Source organism: Nyctereutes procyonoides, unplaced genomic scaffold (genome assembly GCF_905146905.1).
Source record: "Nyctereutes procyonoides isolate TBG_1078 unplaced genomic scaffold, NYPRO_anot_genome, whole genome shotgun sequence".
Lineage (NCBI taxonomy): Eukaryota > Metazoa > Chordata > Mammalia > Carnivora > Canidae > Nyctereutes > Nyctereutes procyonoides.
Window position 1 is genome coordinate 6,926,453 of NW_026575035.1, and position 26,477 is coordinate 6,952,929.

The 26,477-nt window shown below is 37.1% G+C and overlaps 1 protein-coding gene and 1 non-coding gene across 2 annotated transcripts; both read left to right on the plus strand.

The window, feature by feature from the left end:
- Window positions 1-1,073: 1,073 nt before the first annotated feature.
- Window positions 1,074-24,515, plus strand: ELOC (elongin C). Its single transcript, XM_055318385.1, has 4 exons — window positions 1,074-1,210; window positions 12,515-12,568; window positions 16,928-17,071; window positions 22,662-24,515. The coding sequence occupies exons 2-4, from the start codon at window positions 12,565-12,567 to the stop codon at window positions 22,850-22,852; spliced, it is 339 nt and encodes a 112-aa protein (XP_055174360.1). The 5' UTR covers window positions 1,074-1,210; window positions 12,515-12,564; the 3' UTR covers window positions 22,853-24,515.
- Window positions 22,417-22,519, plus strand: LOC129505434 (U6 spliceosomal RNA). The gene has a single exon (XR_008663529.1). It is a non-coding gene; the product is annotated as a U6 spliceosomal RNA (small nuclear RNA).
- Window positions 24,516-26,477: the final 1,962 nt, after the last annotated feature.

The following is a 26,477-nucleotide window of genomic DNA, read 5'->3' on the forward strand; positions in this document are numbered from 1 at the left end:
TTAACTCAGAACAATCCGTTATAAGGCAATGATTTATCTTCCAGATCAACAAAACATGTCTTTCAAGCAAAAGTCATAAATTAGGTCAACCAATTTTGCTTCGTCTTCACTTTCCTATGGGGGCCTTGTTAACACAACAGCGCCTAGTTGAGCAACATGCCATGGAGAGTGTCTTGGCCCTCCATTGCCTTCTTGCCCCGGTCTCCTAAACAGAGTGCAAACTTTATTTAGCTGTTTCAGCTTTTCTGGAAGGATGCCTGAATCAAACCACAGCAAAGCAAGTAAGAAGGGTGGACGGATCGACAGAGCGAGAGAGGAAGGGCGCTGGGGCAGAGAGGGCGTGGAGGGTCAAAGACGGCCTCAGGATTCAGTTATCCGCGGCGAACTCCTGGGATTTTCACCGAGCGATCTCAGAATTAAGTAGGGCTGAGCAACTCCCGGCAGGGAGGGGTTTATAGGGACGGAGAAAGGCTCCCAACCCTGGGGGGTGGAGGCGTGGTTAGTGATCGGTGTCGAGTGGAGAGGAAACGAGGCCAGCCGATTGTGCTAGCAGTCAAGATGCTCCTGCCCCTTTCCACCAAAAGACAGTTTTTTAAAGAGCACGATCTTGTTAGCATCGAAACCGCACTCCCCCCTGTTCAATCTTTTCTCTGCAGATAATCTCCGACCCCGGACAACCTCTAAAATCACCCAAGAGCGTAACATTCAGCGTGAGAAACTACAAGTCCCAGGGTGTAGTGCGGCAGGGGAGACTGTAGCCTCCAGAGAAACTACGAATCCCAGGATGCAGTGCTGCCTTGGACACCGCCCCGCCCCCCCCCACCGCCACCCGAGCCGCTTCTGGGAATGACGTCCCTGAGGAAATCGGATCAGGATCGGCGCTGCATGCTGGGAGTCAGAAGATCCAGAATCGGATTGGTGGGGATTTGCAAAGGGCCGCGGTCCCGCGAGGTTGGCCAGCGGCACTGCGGGAGGAGGGGCGGGGGGTGGGGCGCTGCGCACTTCCTGTTGGCGGAAGTAGTAGGTACTCAGCAGGTACTAATCTCCCGCGCGGCGCAGAGCGCGTCGGTGACCCGGCGGAAGTGATTTCTCTAAGTGCCCCGGAACCCAGGGCGCAGGCAGCTGGGGGTGGGGGGGCGGCCCTGGAGCAGGGGCTGTGGCGGTGCGCGGGGAGCCGGCGCGGTGGCTGCGGTGGCTGCAGGGCTGACGAGTGAGTGTCGGGCTGGGGTGGGAACGGAGCTCCGGATCCGCGTGGAGGCCACGGCAGGCTCGCGCTGGGCGCGCTCGCGACCCTACTTCCCACCCCTTCCCATTTGGGCGGGGAAGGGACGGAAGCTCTTAACCTCCCCGGGCCTCTTCGGCTCCTGGTTTGGGGGAGGGGAGAGGAGGGCGGCGGGACCTTCCCAGGCGCCGCTCGGTGGGCTCCGAGGAGGGTGGAAGGAGGGGCGGCGGCCCGCGGGCCTGGGCCTTCCCGGGGCTGAGCGCGGGGAGGGCGGAGTCAGGAGCCCGGCAGCCCCGTCGCTTTTCCTTCTTGCTTTCCCCGTGTGCGCTCTCAGATAACGTCCTTTTCTTGGAGTCGGTCCCCCAGTCCCAGGAGTGGCTCTCACAGCCCCAGCCCTCATCTTTTTCCAGCTGCAGGACCCCGAGAAGTTTACCTTCTGGGGGGAACTTGTCGGACCATCTCTGCCCGACTTGATAGTTTGGGATTCCGGTCGTGCGTCTGCCTCCCAGTTCTGGCTGAAAGGTATCCCGTCCAGCGATGGCGGGGTTTCCCTCTCCCACTGAAAACTCTTTGGTGACAGAGCCGTAAAGTTCACGTCAGTAGTGCGAGCGTTTCTACTTTGCGTCACCTTCGGTGTGGAGAACAGCCGACGTCCTTTAGTTCGAGCTTTAAAATCCTTTTTTCTTTTTCTTATTTTTTTCCAAACCGCCAGATTTGCTTTTTTGATCCCCAAATAGTCGTTTCCTTTTCTGTTTAGTAGGCTAAGATGATAAATCTGTGCTCTCGCTTACTTTATATTTGTAATCCATGATGTTGAGACCTCACAGTTCACACGTGGATTCATTCATTCATCCTGGAAATACAGTGGTAAGGAAGCAACTGTGGTCTCTGCCATCGGGGATATTGATTTACTGCCCGTGGTGATGCGGGGTGCCTTTTTAGTTTTTAAAATGACTTACTATTTTTTTTTTTCCTTAACTGAATTTAACTAGTAACTACCGTTTATATATATGTTTATTTCAGCTCACAGATTCCAGTTTCATTACCTTTATGGTAATTCAGTGAAGTAATTAGGCGATAGTAGTCAGAAGTTATAGTCAGCTCTAAATACAAAGTTCTAAAGTAATGTTTGAGTGTGTCTTACACAGCGCTTCTCTGGTGAGTTTTTTTAAATACAGATTTTTTCATTGCTATAAAATAATCTGGAAACTCTTTGCGTTTACACTGATACGTGTACATGCATTTTAGCTAACTTGTGTTTACTGTTCCGTTATTAAATAAGATCCAGAAAAGCCCATCAAGTGATGCCTGAACTTTCAAGCCTTGGTAATTAAGAAAACAATAATACCATTCACTAAGAAATATTTATTGAACATCTATGTGCTAGGTACTATACTAGGCTTACCCTAATGGAGCTTGGGGAAAGAGAGGAAATACAATAAGTATAAGGTATAAGCAGATATAGTTTCAAGTGGTGATAAATGAAGAAATTGTATCAAGATTAGAGTTAGATTAAACTAGGTGACTAGGATAGGGGTGTCTAATTGTGATAGGGTGGTGAGCAAGGAGTTGATGTTTCTCGCATGGAGACCTAAATGATAAGGAAGATCTAAAGGAAGAGCTTTTAAGATAGCAGTAACTGCAAATATAAAGACCTTAAGAGAAGAATGGACTGGAACTATTACAATACTAAGAAGGCCAGCATACAGTATAGCTGGGGCATAGTGAAGGAAGAATGACGGGAAATGAAATCAGAGTAGTTAGCAGAGACTAAATAAGATACAACATTATAGTTCTTTTTCTCGTTTGTAACGAGAGTCCATTAGAGGATTTTGTGCAGGGGAATGACGTCTAATTTCTACTTTTGATGGCTAGTTGCTGTGTGGCAAACAGACCAGTTGGAGGAAAGCGAGGAAGCTAGCTCCTCAGGAGGTTTATAGTAGTCCAATTGAGAAATAGTAGCTTTAACCAGAGATGTAGGGTGGAAGTTTGTGAGGAATGGTCTGATTTGAAATATGATTTGAAGATGGAGCCAGGTAGGTCTTGCCTTCACCCCTAAGACAGAAAAAAAATTTGAGGAATCAACTGCTTTGCCCAAGCATCTGGGTGAACAGTGGTACCATTTACTGAAATAAGGAAGACAGGAGCCTACGCTGGTTTCTGAGGAATAAGGAGTTTTGCATAGGAAATCAGGAGTTTGATAATTATTATACAGCTCAGAATGTGTGCAAGTAGGCAAGTTGAATATCCATAACTATTGCTTAGGGGCAAAGTCAGGCTAGGAGGATTATCTGGGGGTCATATTTTATAGATAATATGTAAACCTGTGGACTGAAGGACATCCAGTAGAGAGTGTTAATGGAGAAGAGGGCAGAAGACTGGGAGCGTTGTGGTCAAAAGATGAGCAAACCGTGATGAAAGCAGAAAAGCCAGGAGGGTGTGGCATCTACAATACTAAGGGAGGAACCTTTTGGGAAGGAGGGAGTAGTCAACTGTAAAATCCTGCTAAGAGTTAGATAAGGATTAAAAATTCTCCATGTAAACAAAGTAATTGAAATATGATGAGCCCTTTGAATGGACTAGCAGGCCAGAAGTCTGATCAGAATGGGTTAAGAAGTGAATAGTAGTAATGATGTTATAGCATTTTGATGTGCTAATGGGAATGAAAGCAGGACTGAGTCGTTGGAGAGGTGTGCTTAAGTGGAAAGATTGGCCTTGAATAGGAAGGTTGATTTTTATTCAATTTTTGAAACAGGAGGGTAGACAGATTATATGATATATAGAGGCAAGTAGGATGAAGATAGAAAGACGAGGCGATTGAAGTGATATCTTTCTGTTTTCCTGATAAAGTAAGTAAAGTCTGGGCAAGGAGAAGGTGTTGGAGGTTTAGGAGAAGCTAGGATTTTTTTCAGAGTAGAAAATGCTGGGTGCCTATTTAAAGTGTACGGTCACAAATTTAAAGTTGAGATCAGTCAAAGCGGTTGTGTCTTTTCTCCAGCCATATACATGTCTTTGGTTGAGGCGTGAGCTAAGCAGAGAATTAGGTTTACCCAGGATTGGGATGAGTGTGTAGATCAATTAGAGGAGAGGGCAGGGAATTCGGGACTGTGAGATGTACATGGTGCTAATCCTGATGAACTCTTAACAGTGGGATGAAGCAAGGTCGGAACTTGTTTTATATTTGTTCTTTTAAAATATATTTTTAAGATTATATTTATTTATTTAACAGAAGAGAGGGAAACGTGGAGCTTGATCCCAGGACCCTGGGATCACGACCTGAGCCGAAAGCAGGCACTTAACCGACTAAGCCACCTAGGCACCCCCTATATTTGTTTTTTATTTTAGCCCATCATTCTAAGGATTTTTTAAAATTATTTTATAATATGTTTAATCTATAATTAGATACTATATAGTGGAAGTATTTGTTCAGACTTTTTTTAAACCAAAACAAAGGAGTTTGGGGATCATTGTCTAAGAGAGAGGTTAGGTGGTTTACAGGGGTGAAGCATACATACTCCATGGAAACACATAGCACTCTGGAGCCCTTAAGTTCTGTGCTATATGAGAGCAACATGGGAAAGTGGGAATTACAGGCATTTGTAGAGGGAGGAAGAATTTCAGATGGTTACAATCATGAAATGGTGCTGGAAGGAACTTTTAGACACAATTTAGTTCATTGTGTTTAACAGAGAAAGAAACAGGACTCTTATCACTTTAACCTATCAGCGTCTCAAGATAGAAATTTGGAGAGTAGAAATTCAGTTGTGGACTTTGCAGTGACACTGTTGCTTTGTGTATATGCCTTCTCCATCCCTCTCCTGATCTGGCTCATGCTGTTTATTTTCCCTCTTCTTCCAGTTCTGCTTGGTAAAAACACCTCCATCCACTGAGACCCAGATCAAAAGCTAGTTTCCTCTTGTGGCTGTTCACTGAACAGATTCATAGTTCCAGATTTACTTCTTTAGGACTCCCAAAGTCCTGCTCCCCCCTCCATTAGCATTTGCAAAACTAGAGAATTTGGATTTATTTAATGAGACAGAAAACCATTTTCGATTGATGATATTTCTGCAATGAAAGATATCAAAATTTAAGAAATATCAATAAATTAAGTTTAAAAATCTTACTTTAACCTAATTTTTTGATTGAGTTGTAATTAACATTTGGGAAATGCTCAGCGTGCCATTTAATTTTCTAGAAAGTTGCCTCATGCTTCTTCCTAATCATTCCTCCAGAAGCAGCCACTAATCTATCACTCTGAGTTCATTTTGCCTGTTCTAAAATTTCATACAAATGGATTAATGCAGTATGTACTTTTTTGTTTGTTTCTCCTTTCAGTATGTTTTTGGTATTCACCTATGTCTTGTGTATCAGTAGATCATTCCTTTTTGTTGTGAGTAGTATTTCTCTGTACAAATGTATTACAGCTTCTGTGTTATCAGGATAGTCTCTCATTTGTTTTGAATAAAGCTTCTGTGAACATTTCTGTAAAGATTTTTTTTGTGAGCAGATTATTTCTTGGATAAATACTTAGGAATCCAGTGTAAGAATTTAGGAAAGCCTTGTTTATCATTTTGCCACTTGTAAATTGGCATGAACAGCTATAATTTACCAAACATAAGTAGCCAAGAACCATTATTCACAGTGATCTGGAGATCACTTAACATCACTGTAATGATTGTTGTGGTCTGCACAACCCTGTGTAATATTTCTGATTGGTCATTTGAGCCCAATCTAAAACAGAGCTCTTAAATATCAGAGAAATCTCTTCTAATCCAGATTCCTAAAGCCCCACAATTCACGATAGGCAGAACATAGAACTGGGGATCCCTGGGTGGCTCAGCGGTTTAGCGCCTGCCTTTGGCCCAGGGCATGATCCTGGACTCCCAGGATCGAGTCCCATATCAGGCTTTCTGCATGGAGCCTGCTTCTTGTATCTCTCTCTCTCTCTCTCTCTCCTCTCTCTCTCTCTCTTTCTCTCTCATAAATAAATAAAATCTTAAAAACAAACAAACAAACCTAGAACTGGCTTTTATGAGGGCTTGTTTTGAGAAAACAAGCCCTGCTGATGAAATATTATAACATAGTTGATTACTGAGTATTGTTAGATGAGTCATTATTTTAGTAAAAACTTGATCATTTAGTACAGTTAGGCCATGATTAATTGTTAACCGTGAGAAATAGATTGGAAATTGAGGTCAATGCTTTTACTTTATTTTTTTTATTATTTTATTCATTTATTCATGAGAGACACAGACAAGGGCGGGAGCAGAGACACAGGCAGAGAGAGAAGCAGGCTCCATCTCGGGTCTCCAGGTTCACTCCCTGGGCCAAAGGCAGGCCCTAAAGCACTGAGCCGCCCAGGGATCCCAATTCTTTTACTTTAAATGACCTAATAGACTCCTCAGTAAAAGCAAAAAACTGTCCTCTTTGACCTACTGGAGACTGCCACTGAGAACAAAACTTGTTCTTAGAGTCAGGGATGTTTGAGAAGAGTTTTAACCCTAGGAGATTTGAGGACATTATCAAACCAAGTTTCAGATTGCATTAGTTCTAAGAAACATAAAATTCCAGAAGTCATGTATAGGAATATATGCTAAATACACTTGAATTTATAATTAGCAGTTTATGGTTATCCGTGCAAAACTGTGAGACTGATGTTTTAATTATCATAATTTCATAAAACGTTGTTATGTCGTTGAAGTCTTTAAAGTAATTGTTTTGGGGCACCTGGGCGGTTCAGTCAGTTGAGCATCTGCCTTCAGCTCAGATCAAGCCCCATGTCACACTCCCTGCTCAGCGGGGAGTCTGCTTCTCCCTCTCCATCTGTGTGTTCTCTCTCTCTCTCAAATGAATCTTTAAAAATAAATAAATAAAAATTGTTTTTAGAATTAGAATTCAGGGGATCCCTGGGTGGCGCAGCGGTTTAGCACCTGCCTTTGGCCCAGGGCGCGATCCTGGAGACCCGGGATCGAATCCCACGTTGGGCTCCCGGTGCATGGAGCCTGCTTCACCCTCTGCCTGTGTCTCTGCCTCTCTCTCTCACTGTGTGCCTATCATAAATAAATAAAAAATTTAAAAAATTATTAAAAAAAAGAATTAGAATTCATATTGACTGAATGTTATTGTGAAAGATGGAATTCCATCTCCTTCCTTAGTTATTCCCTCCCTTCAGTATAGCCCAGAATATTTCCATAAACTTAAATAGAAGTTTCCTAGAAGGAACAGTTTTCACTGTGGTTGTCTAAAAGTTCTAAGTTTATTCAATGCCAACATCCTGGAAGATCATGAAAATAATCAATCCTGGTCAAAAACATGTCGTATCATTAAATAACTATTCTGTTAGAAAGCTCAGAATAGGAACACCTGGGTGGCTCAGTGGTTGGGTGCCTGCCTTCGGCCCAGGGCGTTGATCCTGGATCCCAGGATTGGAGTCCCACAGTGGGCTCTCTGCATGGAGCCTGCTTATCTCCCTACCTGTGTATCTGCCTCTCTCTGTGTCTCTCATGAATAAATAAATTAAAAATCTTAAATTAAAAAAAAGCTCAGAATGCTACTATCTGTGTTTGTGGCAGATACATTATTGTATGAAGCTTCACATCGTTAACATTACCATATAATTACCCTTGTGTTGAATCCCTGGGTCACAAAGAAATAGAACCTGCTTGCTTTGTGGAAACTTACAGCTAGTAAGCAAGACAAAATATATCTAAAAGGACACACTTAAAAGCATTTACATCTAATAGTGAAGAAAACTATAAATTTCACAGTGAAGGAGAAATGGAGGAGGGTTACCACTTGCTAAAAGTAATAAGACTGCCTACACAAGAATTAAATATAGGAACATTGTTATAAGTTAAATAGGCCAGAATGAGAATTTTAACTTGTCTTGAAAGACATGAATCCAGTGACACTGTAAGCACATTCTGAGCAGAATGTTTTGATGTGTTATTTTACAAATTGGAATAACCTAATTTCTATCACCTTGTATTTGTTTTCCAAACTAATCCTATTTTTACATAATATTTTTAATCATCAAGCTGACCATTGTTCCCTTATGAGCTGCTTGGTTCCACGCTCTTGTTTCATTTATCTTCTCTTCTCTTTTTTCTCTTTTCTTAAGATTTTATTTATTTGAGAGAGAAGGAGCAGGGGGAAAGGAGCAGAGGGAGAAGCAGGCTCCCAGCTGAGGAGGGAGCCTGGTACAGCTTGATCCCAGGACCATAGGATCATGACCTGAGCTGAAGGCAGACCTTTAACCCACTGAGGTGCTCCAGTTTTTTGTTTCTTTTTTTTTTTTTAAGATTTTATTTATTATTTAGAGAGAGTACACAAGTACAAGTAGGGGAAGGGAGAGAGAGAATCCCAAGCAGACTCTGCACCAAGCACAGAGCCCTACACAGGATTCTGCCCTGAGATCATGCCTAACCCACTGAGCCACCCAGGTGCCCCTCTTTTTTTTTTTTAATTTATTTACATAAGTAATCTCTACACCCAATGTGGGGCTCAAACTCACAACCAAGAGATCAAGAGTTCACATGCTTTTCCAACTGAGCCAGCCAGGAGCCTCTTTTCAAAAATCAAAAAGCTTCTTTTTAAAAATCAAAGTTATGGGTGCCTGTATGGCTCAGTCAGTTAAGCATCTGTCTTTGGCCTAACCGATGAGCCCCCCAGGGGTCCCTAAATCATAGCTTTCTTTAAGAAAACCATAATTTTCTAGTTATTTACACTTTTGTGGGGGGGAGGGGTGAGATTTTTTTTTTTTTTTTAAGATTTTATTTATTTATTCATGAGACACAGAGAGAGGTAGAGACACAGGCAGAGGGAGAAGCAGGCTCCATGAAGAAAGCCTGGGACCCCAGGATCAGGCCTAGAGCCAAATGCCTTTGAGCCACTCAACCGCTGAGCCACCCAGGAGTATCTATTTACACTTTTGAACATGTATTTTTGTGCATTTCATTTATTCTGCAGAAAACATGATTAAGAGGCAAGAAACCACTTATTTTACATAAATGGCACCAGGGACACCTTTTTCATTTGTACTATTAGAATCAATATCCTATTTGCCTTTGCACACAAGACTAGTGTTTCTTTAAAGTAGATATCAAGAATTGCTCATCTTCTGATGATTCTGCTGCTGCTTTCCAAAAACTGTTGTGCTATTTACTTAGTTTTCCCTTTTCCTCCAGCACTTGATTCTTAGCACATTCATTTTATAATGTTTTAACTTGCATGTTCTATGATTACTGTTGGTATCAGGCATTCTTATACAGGTCTATGAGATTATTTGCATTTTTTTCTTCTGTTTTTCCAGAACTTGGTAGATGTTTTATATTTGGTTCTTTAATCTGTAGCATATTTTTGTGAGTGATGTCAGACATCTAACCTTCCTACCTTTTTGAAGTAAATAGCCAATGTAAGAAGACAGAAGATACAGAGAATAGATTTGCAGCTGTTGCTATCATCTACTTAATAATCCAAGCAAATCAATTGAAAAACTATTAGTACTGATAAGAGAATTCTGCAAAGATAATGGGATACAAAATCAACTTTTAATAGATTTAAAAGCTTTTCTTTAAAACACCAGCAATAATCTTACAGAAAGTATAATAGGAAAACAAGATGGCATTCATAATAAAAACTATAAAGTACCTAAAAGTCTACCTAACAGGAAAAGTGCAGTGGTAAAATGGGACTTGCCTGACCATTTAGCAAAACCTGTTTATCACACTTTATGATGAAAATAATGGATATATTGGTCAGGTATAAACAGATTAGCGAAAAAAAAGATTAGTGAGACAATATAGTCTAGAAATCTGTATAATATAATAAATGATAATGGTAACATTTCAAATCCAAAGGATGGGCTATTCAAAGATCTTTTCAGTGTTCAGTCATACTAGATTCAGTACTGATTTCAGTGTAGGTACTAGGCTCACCTCGAATTTCTATTGGTTACTAAAAATTTTTTAAAACTATAAAAGTAATATTTATATATATATAATACTGTAAAAGCACAACGACATCCGAGAACTTTTTGTTCATGCTGCTGTATCTTCTGCCTAGAACTATTTTCAACCTACTTCTCTACCACTGTATTTACCTACCTAATTCATATTTCCAGAACTCAGCTCAGTTATGGAGTAGGTATTCAAGTGTTTACACTGAGATTTTTCTAACTCCAAACTTAGACTATGTAAGTAATTTGTGGGTTACATCCAAATTTAATCATATTTCAAATATTTTTAACTTCTACATAAGAATTAGGATTTACTTTTAACTGTTAATGTTAATTTACTGTTCTCTTATTAATGATGGGGAGTCCCTTCCCCCACTCACCCACCTTCAGCATTGTTGTATAAATGGTGAGATTGATTTGCTATATTAAGTCTATAGAGAAGCTGTTGCTACCCAAAGGGCTTCTAAGATGTGACTTTGCATGGTTGCTTAGCTACTGCTAGTTAAATAAACACTCTAGATGTTTTGCTCTGGAGATTTTCCAGATAGAAAGTTGGCACTCAAATTTCTTCCAGCTTTTCTAGCATTTTTTTCCTTTTTTGTTTATTCAGAATGATTGCAAAGCAATATGAATAGAATAAAATAAAAATGACCAATGAATTTTGGTCTAGTATCATTAAGTGACACAGTACTGTTTTAAAATTTTAGAGAAGTATCTAAGGACTTATATCAGCAGCTCTTACCAGTAGTAAAAAGGAAGTTTTAATGGGAGCCAAAATTGTTTACCATGGCAGTATAGAATAATGGTAAGGTGCATGGGCTCTAAAGCAAACCTACCTAACTTTAAATCCTCATGCTACCAGTTATGTTAGAGAAGCTTTAAGCAAGTAGTAGCCTCTTAGTGTTTCTTCATCTCTGACATGCAAATAATTATTCCCCTGTGAAAGTGTTGTTTTAAAATAATGTATGTAGTCATATAGTGCAATATCTACCACTTATTAGCCCGTCATATTGTTGGTAATGATGTGACATTGCCCTTGTTGTCCTTAGCTCATATTAGATACGGTATTTTAAATATTTCCCTCCATACTTAGTATTCTAGACTAATTGATTTGATTCCTACTCCCATTCTGTCATTACCTGGAACAAATCAATTCAACCCCTCTACATCGGTCATACTACCATTTCTTAAGATGAGGGATTAAGTGGGTTATCTCCAAGTTCCTTTCCTGTTCTAAAATGTTATGGTTCATTTTGTGGCCCTTCCCTTAAGGCTAGAATAAAACACTGATCAGGAATTTCTAAGACGATAGGATATTTTCCTGTTAATAACATAAAAATATTGGTATAAATAGAATCCTCCTTGAAGAAATGATATGAAATTAAAATTACTCGAAACATGAGCCCTTTTTCTTTAGCATTCATCTCATTTTGTAAAATTTAAATTTCTTGAGGCACTTGGGTGCCTCAGTTGGTTAAGTGTCTGCCTTTGGCTCAGGTCACAATCCCAGGGTTCTGGGATTGAGCCCCACATTGGGCTCCCTCCTGTGCTGTCCCTCTGTCTCAAATAAATAAATTATTTTTTTAAAAAATTTAAGATTTCTCAAAATATTAAAGATTTTCTACCACTTCACTGTTAAATTTTGCAGCAAGGATAGCACAGTAAGATGCACCATAAATGTCACACTTACATAAGTTGAGGGCAAGCCCTTTTCATTTTTATGAAAGCTACTTCATGTCCTTGGATTTATCATGTCATTCATTCAGCAAATAAGTGCTGTAGTGTCCACTAGTATCTAGTAGATACAAGTATGCAAAGAAATGATTAAGACCAGCAATCTCTGGGCAGCCCCAGTGGCTCAGTGGTTTAGGGCCGCCTTCAGCCCAGGGTGTGATCCTGGAGACCCAGGATCGAGTCCCACGTCGGGCTCCCGGCATGGAGCCTGCTTGTCCCTCTGCCTGTGTCTCTGCCTCTCTCTCTCTCTCTCTCTCTCTCTCTCATGAATAAATAAATAAACTTAAAAAAAATAAAAAAGACCAGCAATCTCCTTCAAGTTCAATTCAACTCCTAAGGAACAACATCTGTATTTTTAAACTCTTGTCAAAATAGTTATGTTAAAGAGGGGGATAAAACCAAATCTGTATTTAGACTATTCTGAAGGTGATCATCTTTTCTCAGATGTTCAGAAACTTGATCCTGTTCCATATTATGATGGCTGGGAAACTTTTGCATAGCAGAGAGAGAGTCCTTAACTTGTAATACCAAACACATTAAATAGTAATGGGTGAAAACATTATTCCAGCATTAATCTTAAAATAGCATTGTTATATTTTCAGGAAACTACTAAAGTTCCTGTCGAAGTAAAGTAGAATTTCGTAAGAACATAATGGGTAAGTTGTATAAAAGTAATTTTATATTTCAACTAGGAGAAGCTGGTTTTTTTTCTCTAGGATAGGCTTTTCCCATTGGTGAATTCAAGTAAAAAAATGATCAGAGAAGACTAAAATTAGTTGTTTAAATATACAGCATCTGTTTACTGCAGGCATATCTCAGAGGTACTGTGGGTTTGGTTCCAGACCACAGCAATAAAGCAAATCAAATGAATTTTTTGGTTTCCTCATGTTTATAAAAGTTCTATTTACATTGTACAGTAATCTATTAAGTATATGATAGCATTATGTCCATGTATATAATACCTTAATTTAAAAATACCTTATTAAAAAAAATAAAAATACCTTATTGCTAAAAAATGCTAATCATCATCTGAGCTTTTGGTGAGTCATCATTGTAACAAAAACAATAATAATAAAAAAGTTTGAAATATTGTGAGAATTACCAAAATGTGACACAGACACAGAGACAGCAAATGCTGTTGGAAAATGGCACCAACTTGCTCGATGCAGGGTTACCACATTCCTTCAATTTGTCAAAACTGCAAAGCACAGTAAAACAAGGTATGCCTGGACATATTTTTGAAAGGCAGATAAGTAGTGTTTCTGTGCCAAGTATAATTTGTGAGTGCTAGTAAATAATAACACCTCAAGAAATTAGAAACTTTCCCAACAAACATATAAAATGCTTTAACTTGCAAAAAAAATTTTTTGTAAATTTAATTGATAATTGTTTTCCTTTTCTAAGAAATTGGTAAAACCTGCTAAATATTTGTATGCTTGAGTAGTCTATAATTTAGAAGTTACTTTAATCTATATGAGTCCAGCAGCTTTTATTATGAAAAATTGCAAGAGTGATAGACTACATAGCCTTCAGTGATTGTTAATATTTTGCCACATTTGCTTTCCCTTTGTGTATGTTGTTTCTATCAATATACACATACACACATTTTCTACCATTTATTTACTTGTACGGTATCACTTCATACCTCAATACATGAGTAGGCATCTCCTATTTCAGTCCATATTCAGAATTTCCCAGTCATTTCAATAGTGTTCTTTACAGCAGGTATATTATAGACATACCTCATTTTAGTGTGCTTCACTTTATTGCACTTCACAGATACTGCGTTTTTTTAACAAATTGAGGGCTTGTGGCCACCCTGCATGGAACAAGCCTATTGGTGCCATTTTTCTAATAGCAGTTCCTTATTTCACGTCTCTGTCACATTTTGGTAATTCTCACAGTATTTCACTTTTTCATTATTATTACTATATTTGTTATGGTGATCAGTTATCTTTGATGTTACTATTGTCATTGATTTAAGATGCCATGAACCATGCCCACATAAGATAGGGAACTTAATATATGTTGTGTGTGTTCTGACTCCCACACCGACCAGCTCTTCCCTCATCTCTCTCTCTCTCTCCTCAGACTTCCTTATTCCCTAAGACACAAAAATTGAAATTAGGCCAATTAATAACCCTACAGTGATCTCTAAATATTCAAGTGAAAGGAAGCATTACACATCTCTGACTTTCAAGAAATGATTAAGCTTAGTGAGGAAAGCATGTCAAAAGCTGAGACAAGCTGAAGGCTATGCCTCTTGTGCCAAACAGCCAAGTTATGAATGCAAAAGAAAAGTTTTTGAAGGAAATTAAAAGTGCTACTCCAGTGAACACACAAAAAATAAAAAAGCAAAACAGTCTTATCATTGATAGAGAAAGTCTGAGTGGTCTGGATAGAAGATCAAACCAGCCATAACATTCTCTTAAAACAAAGCCTAATCCAGAACAAGGTCCTGACTCTTCAATTCTGTGAAGGCTAAGAGAGGTGTGGGAGCTATAAAAGAAAAGTGTGAATCTAGCAGAAGCTGACTCATGAGGTTCAAGGAAAGAAGCTGTCTCTATAACAAAACTGTAAGGTGAAGCAGCAAGTTATCCAGATCCAGCTAAAGTAATTAGTGAGGGTGGCTACACTTTACAACAGATCTCCAATGGAGATGGAACACCTTGTATTGGAAAAAGATGCCATTTAGGACTTTGATAGCTAGAGAGGAAAAATCAGTGCCTGGCTTTAAATCTTCAAAGGACAGGCTGACTCTCCTGTCAGGGGTAATGCAGCTAGTGATTTTCAGTCACAGCCAGTGCTCAGTGACCATTCCAAATAACTTGGAGCTCTTCAGAATTATGCTAAATCTACTCTGTGTGTGCTCTGTAAATGGAACAACAAAGCCTGGATGACAACACGTCTGTTTCCAGCATGGTTTGTTGAGTATTTTAAGCCTACTCTTGTTACTTAAATACGTTTCATAAGGTATAGCTGCCACAGAGAGTGATTCTTCTGATGCATCTGGGCAAAGTAAACTGAAAACCTGGGAAAGATTCACCATTCTAGAATACATGTGATTAATGGGAAGACATCAAAACATCAACATTAACAGGAATGTGGAAGAAATTGATTGCAACTCTTGGATGACTCTCGGATTCAAGACTTCCTTGGAGGAAGTCACTGCAGATGTGGTAGAAACAGCAAAAACTAGAAGTGGAGCCTGAAGGTGTGACTGAATTGCTATAATTTCGTGATAAAACTTGAACAGATGAGGAGCTGTATCTTATGGGTGAGCAAAGAAATTGGTTTCTTGAGGTGGAATCTACTCCTAGTGAAGATGCTGTGATGATCATTGAAATGACAACAATGGAATTAGAATATTACATAAACTTAATTGATAAAGCAGTGGAAGGGTTTGAGAGGATTGACTCCGATTTTGAAAAAAATTCTCCTGTGGGTCAGATGCTGTCAAACAGCATCACATGCTACAGAGAAATCATTCCTGAAAGAAAGAGTTAATTGATGCAGCATACTTCACTACCGTCTTACTTTAAGAAATTGCCACAGCCGCCCCAACCTGTAGCAGTCACAACCCTCAGTCAATGACTATCAACATCAAAGGAAGAACTACTACCTGGCGAAAAGATTACTATGCACAGGAAACTGTGACAGTGGTTAGCATTTTTTAACAATGAAGTTAAAGTATGTACATTTTTCTTTTAGACGGTGCCATAGGGCACTTAATAGACTACAGTATGCTGTAAACATAACTTTTATATTCACCAGGAAACCAGAAACTTGACTCACTTTCCCATTATTTGCTTTAATGTGGTGGTCTGCAACTGAACCTACAGTATCTTTGAGGTATTCCCATGTTTTATATACAGGATTCAATCAAGAATCACTGCGTTAATTTGTCTCTTTAGTCTCCTTTAAATAGTTGCCTACTTTGGGGGCATTAAGAGTGAAGTCTTTCATGACAATTTAAAATTTAGATTTATGTTTACTCCTGATTATATTTAGATTAGACATTTTGGGCAGCTGTAGTACATAAATGATTTTTATATTAATCTTAATTTGAGAGATTTTTAAATTAACTATTAACAAATGAATAAATAAATGGATATTTGTAGCTTGAATACTTCAGCTTTATCCTCTGTACTTTTTCTAGGGCTTCCTAAGTTTATAATAAGCCTTAAAATACTTTTCTTTTAGATACTGAATTTTAATAGAAATAGAAATTAAAATTTCTATTAAAATTCAGTATCACATTGTGAAAGTTACTGATGTCAGAAAGCTCTTAAAGGGATATACAAAAAATATATACTCCCAAAAAAGTTCTATTGAGCTAGCTACTGTGGCTGAAGCCAGCAAGGTGGCAATGAGGGTAGCTGGCAGTACAGTAATATCTACATACTCTTATCTCCTCACTTCTGTTTTGAATTTCAAAGACTGGTATTTGTCTATATTCATTACTTCAGTCATGTGCTAATTTAAACTCAGCAATAAAATTTTTTGATCATTATTTTTATGGATTGAGAGTAAGATGCTGAGTAAAAGGAAGCTCTAACTTTCAGAATTAGGAGTTTATGAGAGAAGTTGAACTCCTATGACATATAAAGATTCTTCTCATAAATACACAAAGCATCTTATTTTAGAAATGAGTATTTCAGGTGATTTAGTTTTATTGTTTTGTTTTGATCTTTCAAATTTGAATGTGCTGCTGTTTTCACAAAAAAATACTTAATACTGCCTTAAATAGTTAATACTTCCTTAAAAAAATACTGGTAAATTTTCATCTAAAGTAACATCTTTGAATGTAGTTTATTCTGACATTGGAAGATGTTTAGAGAATAATTAAGAGTTAAAAACCCTTAAAATAAAAAAATATAAAATAAAAAAACCTTAAAATCTTGGTATGTGATCATCCAGAAATGTTTCTAAGTTCCTCAAATATTAACCTTAGTAAACCTGTTTGCTTTTAATTTTGTAATTCAAAAATCATTTTACTACTTACTTTACTTTAGATGGAGAAGAGAAAACCTATGGTGGCTGTGAAGGCCCTGATGCCATGTATGTCAAATTGATATCTTCGGATGGTCATGAGTTTATTGTAAAAAGAGAACATGCACTAACATCCGGAACAATAAAAGCCATGTTGAGTGGCCCAGGTAGGTACATTTCTTTATTTTTGGTTAATAAATCTTCACTTTTAATGTTTTTAACCTGGGATCCCTGGGTGGCTCAGGTTGTGATCCTGAAGTCACAGGATCGAGTCCCACATCATGCTCTGCATGGAGCCTGCTTCTCCCTCTGCCTGTCTCTCTCTCTCTCTGTGTGTGTCTCTCATGAATACATAAAATCTTTTATAAAAAATAATAATAATACTAAATATATAAATAAATTCTGGATACTAGCCCTGTTATCAGATATATCATTTGCATTTTTTTTTTTTTAAGATTTTATTTATGTATTCATGAGAGGCAGAGACACAGGCAGAGAGAAGCAGGCTCCATGCAGGAAGCCTGGTGCAGGACTCAATCCTGGGGCCCCAGGATCACAACCTGAGCCAAAGGTAGATGCTCAACTACTGAGCCACCCAGGCCTCCCTGCAAATACTTTCTTAAACAGTTCTATGATTTTAGCTTTTACTTTAGGTCTTTGATTTTTAAGTTAATTTTTTGTATGTGGTGTGAGGTAATGATTCAACTTCATTCTTTCTTATGTAGGCATCTCAATACCATTTGTTAAAAAGACTATTCTTTCCCCCATTTAATGATCTTGGCACCCTTGTTTAAAGTAAGTTGACCATAGCTGTATGGGTTTATTTATGAGCTTTCAACTCTCTTCTAAGAATTGATTTACTCTTTTTTTTTTTTCTAAGTAATATCTACTTCCAGTGTGGGGCTTGAACTCAGAACCCTGACATCAAGAGTTGCAGGCTCTGGGATCCCTGGGTGGAGCAGCGGTTTGGCGCCTGCCTTTGGCCCAGAGCGCGATTCTGGAGACCCCGGATCAAATCCCACGTCGGGCTCCCAGTGCATGGAGCCTGCTTCTCCCTCTGCCTATGTCTCTGCCTCTTTCTCTCTCTCTCTCTCTGTGTGACTATCATAAAAAATAAATAAAAATTAAAAAAAAATTAAAACACCTTTAAAAAAAAAAAAGAGTTGCAGGCTCTATTCACTGAGCCAGCCTGGTATCCCATTCCACTGATAAATTTTTATGCTAATACCACAGTATTTTGATTACTATAGCTTTGTAGTAAGCTGTGAAATGGGGAAGTGTGAGGCCTCTAACTTTGTTTTACTTTTTCAAGATAGTTTTGGCTATTTGAGATTCCTTGTTTGTTTTGGCTTTTTTAAGTTTTGGTTTAAATTCCAGTTAGTTGGGCAGCCCTGGTGGCTTGGCGGTTTAGCGCTGCCTGCAGCCCAGGGTGTGATCCTGGAGACCCGGGATCAAGCCCCACATCAGGCTCCCTGCATGGAGCCTGCTTCTCCCTCTGCCCGTGTCTCTGCTTTTCTCTCCCCTCTCTGTGTATTCTCATGAATAAATAAATAAAGTCTTTAAATTCCAGTTAGTTAGTATACAGTGTAATATTAATTTCAGGTATACAATATAGTGATTCAACCCTTCCCTACAACACCCAGTACTCATCACAAGTTCATTCCTTAATCCTCATCATCTATTTAACCCATCCCTCCCACCTCCCTCCTAGTAACCATCAGCTTGTTCTCTGTAGTGAAGAGTTTGTTTCTTGCTTTGCCTCTCCACTTTTTTCCCCCTTTTGCTTGTTTGTTTTGTTTCTTAAATTCCATGAGTGAAATTGTATGGTATTTGTCTCTCTGACTTATTTTGCTTAGCATAATACTCTAGCTATATCCACATCATTGCAAATGGTAAGACTTCAGTCTTTTTTATGGCTGATAGTCTAGTTTGTGTGTGTGTGTGTGTGTGTGTGTGTGTGTGTACACCTATACATACCACATCTTCTTTATCCATTCATCAGTTGATGGACCGTTTCCATAATTTGGCTATGGTAGATGATGCTGCTATATATAACATTATCTGGGTGTGTATCCCATTGAATTAGTATTTTTGTATTCTTTGGGTAAAAAACAGTAGTGCAATTGCTGGATCATAGTAGTTCTGTTTTTTATTTTTATTTATTTATTTTTTAGGTTTTTTTTTTAGTTCTGTTTTTTAAATTTTTGAGGAACTTCCATACTGTTTAGAATGGCTGCACCAGTTTGCATTCCCACCAACAGTGTAAGAGGGTTCTTCTTTCTTGACATCCTCACCAGCACCTGTTTCTTGTGTTGTTGAGTAGCCATTCTGGATAGGTATAGGTGATAGTTTATTGTAGTTTTGATTTGTATTTCCCTGATGATGAGTGATGTTGAGCATCTTTTCATGTGTCTATTGGCCATCTGTATGTCTTCTTTGGGAAAATGTCTATTCATGTCTTCTGCCCGTTTTTAATTAGATTATTCATTTGGGGGGGGTGTTGAATTTTATAAGTTCTTTATATATTTTGGATACTCACCCTTTATCAAGTATGTCATTCACAAATGTCCTATTCCAGGACATACAGGTTGCCTTATAGTCTTGTTGATTGTTTCTATTTGAGGTCACTTGTAATACTTTTTCTATATTTTTTACTATGGAAAATTTAAAACACACAGAAATAGAGAAGAGAGTACAATACACTTCCATGTACCCACCAACCAACTTCAGTTTTATCAGTGTTTTCCCAGTCTTCTTTTAAGAGTATTTCAAGCAAATAAATCCCTGCTAATATCATTTCACTTGCAAAATCTACAATAGCTCCTCTGTATTTTTTTTTTTCAGACCATGAATTTTATGAAGAAACAGGTTATTTGTAAAATGTCCACATCTGGATCAGACTTAATGTTTCATCTTGTAAGCTTATAATTAGAACTCTAGCAACTTGATTAGAATACAATTCATTTTTCTAGGCAAGAATACTTTGAGTGGTACTACGGTGTCTCTATTTTAGTCTCAATCTTTTAGCAATGTCAAGATTGATTAGGGGGTTCCAGTGTTAGCAAGCTGATTCATCTATGAACAACAATTCTGCAGTCAGATTTTTATAATGCTTTTAGCATTCATTATGATATTACTGAGATTTACTTCATTTGGAATTACAAAACAGTGATTTTCTAATTCTTATAATTTCTTCTGCATTTATTAGTTAGAATTCTCCTATAATGGGACGCCTGGGTGGCTAAGTGGTTGAGCGTCTGCCTTCGGCTCAGGGCGTGATCCTGGAGTTCCAGGATCTAGTCCTGCTTCGGGCTCCCCGCAGGGGGCCTGCTTCTCCCTCTGCCTGTGTCTCTGCCTCTCTCTCTCTTTCTGTGTCTCTCAGAAATAAATAAATAAAATCTTAAAAAAAAAGAATAAATAAAATCTTAAAAATTTTCTAAGTACATAAATTTAAAAAAAAACTTTTTGGTTATCCTGAAATATACTCTGTATAGCAAAAACTAGATAAATGCTTGACATTTTTTCCTTTTACATATAATTTTTCAGAATAATGAAATGATTCCTCAGATCTTCCAGTAGTGAAGAGTGTTTTGTTTTTTTTTGGGGGGGGGGTGTATCATTTTTAACTTGTGACTTTATATTATTTGATGTTTTTTAATCTAGTGCAGTCCTTCTCAATGATGCTAAAATTGCCCCATTTGCTCCATTTTTTATGCCAGAAGGAGCCATATCAGGTTGACTCCTGTGTCCTTTTGACATGGCTCTGGTAGTCTTAGTTATACTGCTTTCTATAATAACGAGATTTCTCAAGTTCATTTGGTACATTATTCTCCAGTTCTGAAAATATTTTTCCAAAGAGCTGTTTCCTTGTAGTGGAAAATGGTACGTAGGAACCCTAGTCCGGTTGCTAGCCTTACTCATTGCTCATGGGGTGAAGTACTTTTGGGCTTTTCTACTGGATAGAGCTAGGATGTACTTTAGAAAACCAAAGTCAAAAAAAAGAAAAAAGAAAGAAAACCAGTCATGAATGTCAAGAAATTGAATTAAAAATAAAATTAGAAGATGCTTGTTTTTGTGAACCTGATCTCCTTTAATTTATCTGCAGCCCAAAACTAATGTTTGCATAAAAAGGAATGAAGTACTAATACATGTAACCTTCAAAATACGATGCTAAATGAAAGGAGCCAAACATCAAAAGGTTGCATGTTGTATGATTCTATTTGTATAAAATATCCAGAATAAATAAATCCATAGAGACAGAAAAGATTGGTGTTTGCAAGAGGCTGGGAGGTGGGAAAAGGGGAGTGACTGCTTAAAGGGTATGGGGTTTTATTTATGCCTTATTTTGTTGAGAATGTTTTGGAACTAGGTAGCAGTGGTGGTTGCATAACATCGTGAATGTACACTGAATTGTGTACTCTAAAATGGTTAATTTTATGTTACATGAATTTCACCTCAAAAAAAAAACACCCTAATGTTTATCTAATATTAAAAGCTTACTAAATGTCTGTTGCTAATAGTTCATACATATATTCAAGAGAGAGTTTTAGTCATTGACAAACCAAAATTTACCTCATTGCTATGAATTCTTCATTCAGTCCTGTTCTCCTTTCTTCCAAGCCCATCCCCAACTAATAGACATTAGAAAACTGTTTAAAAACTATATTTATCTACCTTTTATATTCATTACACAGTGCTAGTACTAGACTCCTAAGAAGCTATTTTATCCCTGTACTAAATGCTAAAATCTCTCTGTAGCTAAAGAAATTTCGAGAGATAAAGTTTATAAAATGTTACTAAAACAAAGGGAAGTAGCTTAAGGAGCCCTTATTACCTTATTAATATAATAATAATTTTTAAAACTAAAAGGGAAATGGGTCTGCTTTCTTGAAAATTATTTTTAAAAGCATTATATTTATTATTTTTACGTAGCAGCTCAGTATAGCACAGGACTCCTAATGATCCATGAATACTTGATTCCTTAAACTCAGTCTTCTAAAAGATTTGTCTTTTTTTTTTTGTATCCTGTTCACCCTTACTTAATTGTGCCACCATGATTCTTAGGAAAAGCTAAAGTCCTAGAAGAAAATTAGAATTTTAAAATTCAATTTTGAATGATCTCAAATGGTATCTTAATAAAGATTTTTTTATATTTATACTGAGTTAGGTATTTCATTTGATGGTAGTTGGGTTAATTCTTTTAACATTGTATTGTTTTGCTAGGGCTGCTGTAACAAAGTACTTTAGACTGAGTGATTTAAACAACAGAAAATTTATTTTCTCATAATTCTGAAGGGTAGGAGTTCAAAATCAAGGTATTGGTAGGGATTCTTCTGAAGCCTCTCTCCTTGCCTTGTAGCTGGGTGTCTCCTCTCTGTTCTTCACATTGTTTTTCGTCTGTGTGGCTATGACCTAAACTCCTGTTCTTATAAGGATACCAGTCATATTAGATTGGAGATCACTCTAATAACCCTGTTTTGCCTTAATTACCTCTCCAGAGACCCCATCCATGGATCATTAACAGCACCTATACTAAAACTGGAATTTTACAGAGAAGATTAACATGGCCCCTATGCAAGGATGATATGCAAATTTGTGAAGCAGTCCATGTTTTTAAAATGCTTCCTGAACAGAAAAAAAAAGAGGGGGGAAAAGACCCTATTTCCAAATAGTCACTTTTGAAAGTACCGAGAGTTAGGACTTCACAACATATGAATTCATTCAGCCCGTAACAAACATACTTCTTTTCTTTTACAGGTCAGTTTGCTGAGAACGAAACTAATGAAGTCAATTTTAGAGAGATCCCTTCACATGTGCTATCAAAAGTATGCATGTATTTTACCTACAAGGTTCGCTACACTAACAGCTCCACAGAGATTCCTGAATTCCCAATTGCACCTGAAATTGCACTGGAACTGCTGATGGCTGCGAACTTCCTAGATTGTTAAATAAAATAAATTATAATAAACTGTTAACTTTTTTCAGTATTTAATACCTGTAGTTCAGTTAGTAATTTTTTCATATATAGCATGTTGCCTGTGTGCAGTTGAACTTTAAAGTTCATTGCAAAGCAGATTATCTTGTTTTTTTTGCATAGCAATCAGAGTTGAAATTTGTTCGCTACATCAACAAATTAAGGACATTTTCACAAATTGAGAAATAAACAAATATGCCAATTCGTAGGTGGTTTTGCCTTATCCTTTGGATGTGATTTTTTTAGATTAGTGGTGATACAGTAAATACTGAAATTTAAGCAGAAATGAACATATTCTACAGGTAAATAATGGGGCTACATATTTTTGTGGTTTTAGTTTTTTTTAAAACCTATTCTGATCTTATAGCCGTTAGCATTACTAGAGTTATGCAAATAATTGCATTATAAACATGTTTATAACTTAGCCAAAACATTGATTTTTATAACTGTCAAAGACATAAGAGTTGAAATTTCTTATGTGTTTTTTGATAAACTGCAGTATTGTTTAAGTGTATCTTGTCTTTTTGTTTATTGCTACAATTTAAGAACTTTATTTAAAAGAAATTTTGGAAGATTACTAGGCACAGCTTTTGGAGCAATCACTTTTTGAACTGTGGCCACACAGTCAACAAGTAAGCTACATGACTGATTTCATGTACATTGTGCATTTTGGCCAATCCAAAGTACTGTATTTCATTGACTATAAAGCTTTCTTTGCAATATTCATCCTTCTTACATAGTCCCTTGTTGTGACTGCACTTCTGATTATTTAAATATGTTCTGAAAGACTCATTATGGACTTTATTTAGCTCTTAAAAGCTAGACTTTTCTGAACTATTCCAGTCTTCCTCCAACCAACTGAAATGTTATAAAAAATTTAAAATGTGGAGAGATGCAGTGCAAATCTTATAATGCACTTTGATAGTATATGAATTATCTTCTATTAATTAAAATATGTCCCAATAAGTATGATACCCATAATCTGTGGGTCTTCTACTGAAATCAGATTTATAAAGAGGTCATTCAGCTTTTATACTAAACAGACAAAACTTTGAAAACCTGACAGAGCACCCCTGCTTAGGCATGGGAAAAGAAGCACTGGAGTAAGGTTTATTATTATCTCTCTCTTAGTAGTAAAACAAAGCTGTCATTATAGGAGATATATATTTAAGCCTTCAGCTTAGTTCTTTAAGACTAGTTTTAATATGGACCAGTTTTTCTGGAACCTGTAAAAAACATAAACCAAGATCTATAAAAGTAATTTTTCCTCATAGAAGACCTAACATACTTTCAGCTTACTGAAAGCAATTAAATATGTTAATTGCATATATTTTAGTAACTTCTCAAGACATACTGGTACATATTTTAGTATAGAAGATTATCAAGTACAAGAATTATATTCTGCTACTTGCTGACAAATAATGTCAAAAACCTAAATGATGATCTTAAAGGTCAAAGTGACAACTAGAATAAAGTTCAACTTTGACCAATTTTAGTAGGTTACTTTATGCTAGATCTAGAAGTAACCTTAAGTTTAAAATATTGAAATAGAACTGAAAGATTAGGAAAAACTGTATATCTTGCGGCAAATGATACTTGCATGTTAATAAAGGCTCTTGACTGAAAGGTTTGATGAACACTTGGTGTTTGATCTTTTTAACTTTAATTTTTCTCTTTCTCCTGAGAATCCATGAAACTACTTACTTCAGGACATTTTGCTATATGACTGAATAGCAGGAATGTTTATTTGGTTAAATCAAAGAGATAATTTTATATAGCACTGAAAATAGCTTTCTGACACTTGGTAATTAGTTTACTTTTCAAATTATGGGCAAATCTGCCCAACCTTTCTTTTTATGCACACAAACTATTACCACAAAATCCTGTTTTATTTAGTTAATATTTCTGTACTAAAATTATTTAATGCTTTTTAGATTGCTTATTCTTCATGCAATTATTGACAAATGACATCTCCTTACTTTTGAAGTCTTGTTGGTACTAAGAAAAACAGTTTACCATAAGCAGTAAATTAAGTTCATGTTAAAAGAAATATATTTAGAGACATCTTGCTGTGCATGGAATGGTCATCTTAGTGTGAGCCATATTGCTAAATTTATCAATTCTTTCAAAATAGTGCAAGTACTCTGAGAAATAATATAAAACTGCTGTTAAAGGTTGAACAGTATTTAATCATAGTAATTCTGTCTATATAATTTTCTATAAAGAAATTATATTCAATTTAACAAAGCTTGGATGTATCCAGACTTAGCAGTGGTAAGTAGAGGTTTTGATTGGTTACCTCTAAGTTTGATAAAACACTTACCAATCTGGAAATCAGTAAATGCCATTGATTTTTATATGTACAAACATACATATGTGTATATATATATAAATCTCTTATAATTCCAGGCCAGTCATATTTATGTCAAGATTATACATTTCTATTAGGTTAAGCTCTTAAATATTGTACCCAATAATTTATTTTCTGACTTGATCCTGGACCCTGGGATCAAGCCCTGAGCCAAAGGCAGATGCTCAACCACTGAGTCACCCAGGTGTTCCCCCCCAATGACTTCTTTAAGCAAATATTTATTAACCTATCATTATTTTTGGTATTTTAGAGCACAAAACTGGGCGTTAAAGTCTGAAATCTTTTGTTAACTAGTCATGATGTGATCTTGAATAAGTTACTGGGCCTTAATTTCATATTTAAAAAATTAGGAGATTGCACATTAATAGGGTAATAATGTTTACCACATTAATTTTTTTAATGAACAAACAAGATTGTGTTTGTGGATATTGCTTCAATCCAAAATTGCAAACATAGATGATAAGGTTAGAAGGATTATAAAAGAAAAATGGCTTTCTTGCTGCGTCGCTTAGATAATAAGACTCTAAATTTCCAGTTTGCTGCTTTTGATTAAGCATTAAATACCACATATCAGTACTAAATATATTAATGTTTAGTTTAGAATTAATTTAGAATCGTTTTCTATTGCCTGCTATATAAAGAAAATCCAATTTTAGTTTTGATTATCCATAATTATTAATATAAAGGGAATATTGGCTATTTTCATACCACTATCATATAATGCAAGACCAACCCAAAATTCATTTTTCATTCATACCCTAAGGTAGTAACTTAAACTGAAACAGATACATATGTAATTTACTTACTTCATGTATTTCTAACTGAAAACAAGCCTTTTTTTTTTTTTTCAATGCCCTGTTGGAATATTGTTTCCTTCCTCTACATTCCCTTAGTTGGTCCCTCCATTCCCCCAAGTCTTTTAAAACATTGGGAAATGTTCCTGTATCTCTGCCTTCTCTCTGTGTGTCTCATGAATAAATAAAATCTTTTTTAAAAAAGAAAAAACAGTTTGGGACTTAAAAAATTAAACAGAGAGGTTCCAGTTCAAGGTGGCAATGTAGAAGACTGAACTCCCTTTCCTCCATAAACATACCAAATTACATGTATTAACAGAACAATTGCTCCTGAGGAAGAACTGAGGACTGACTTAACAGCTACTGAACAACAAAGAACATCAAGAGAAATGGAAACATGTCACAGTTCAAAAGAATAACTAGCATAGTCAGCT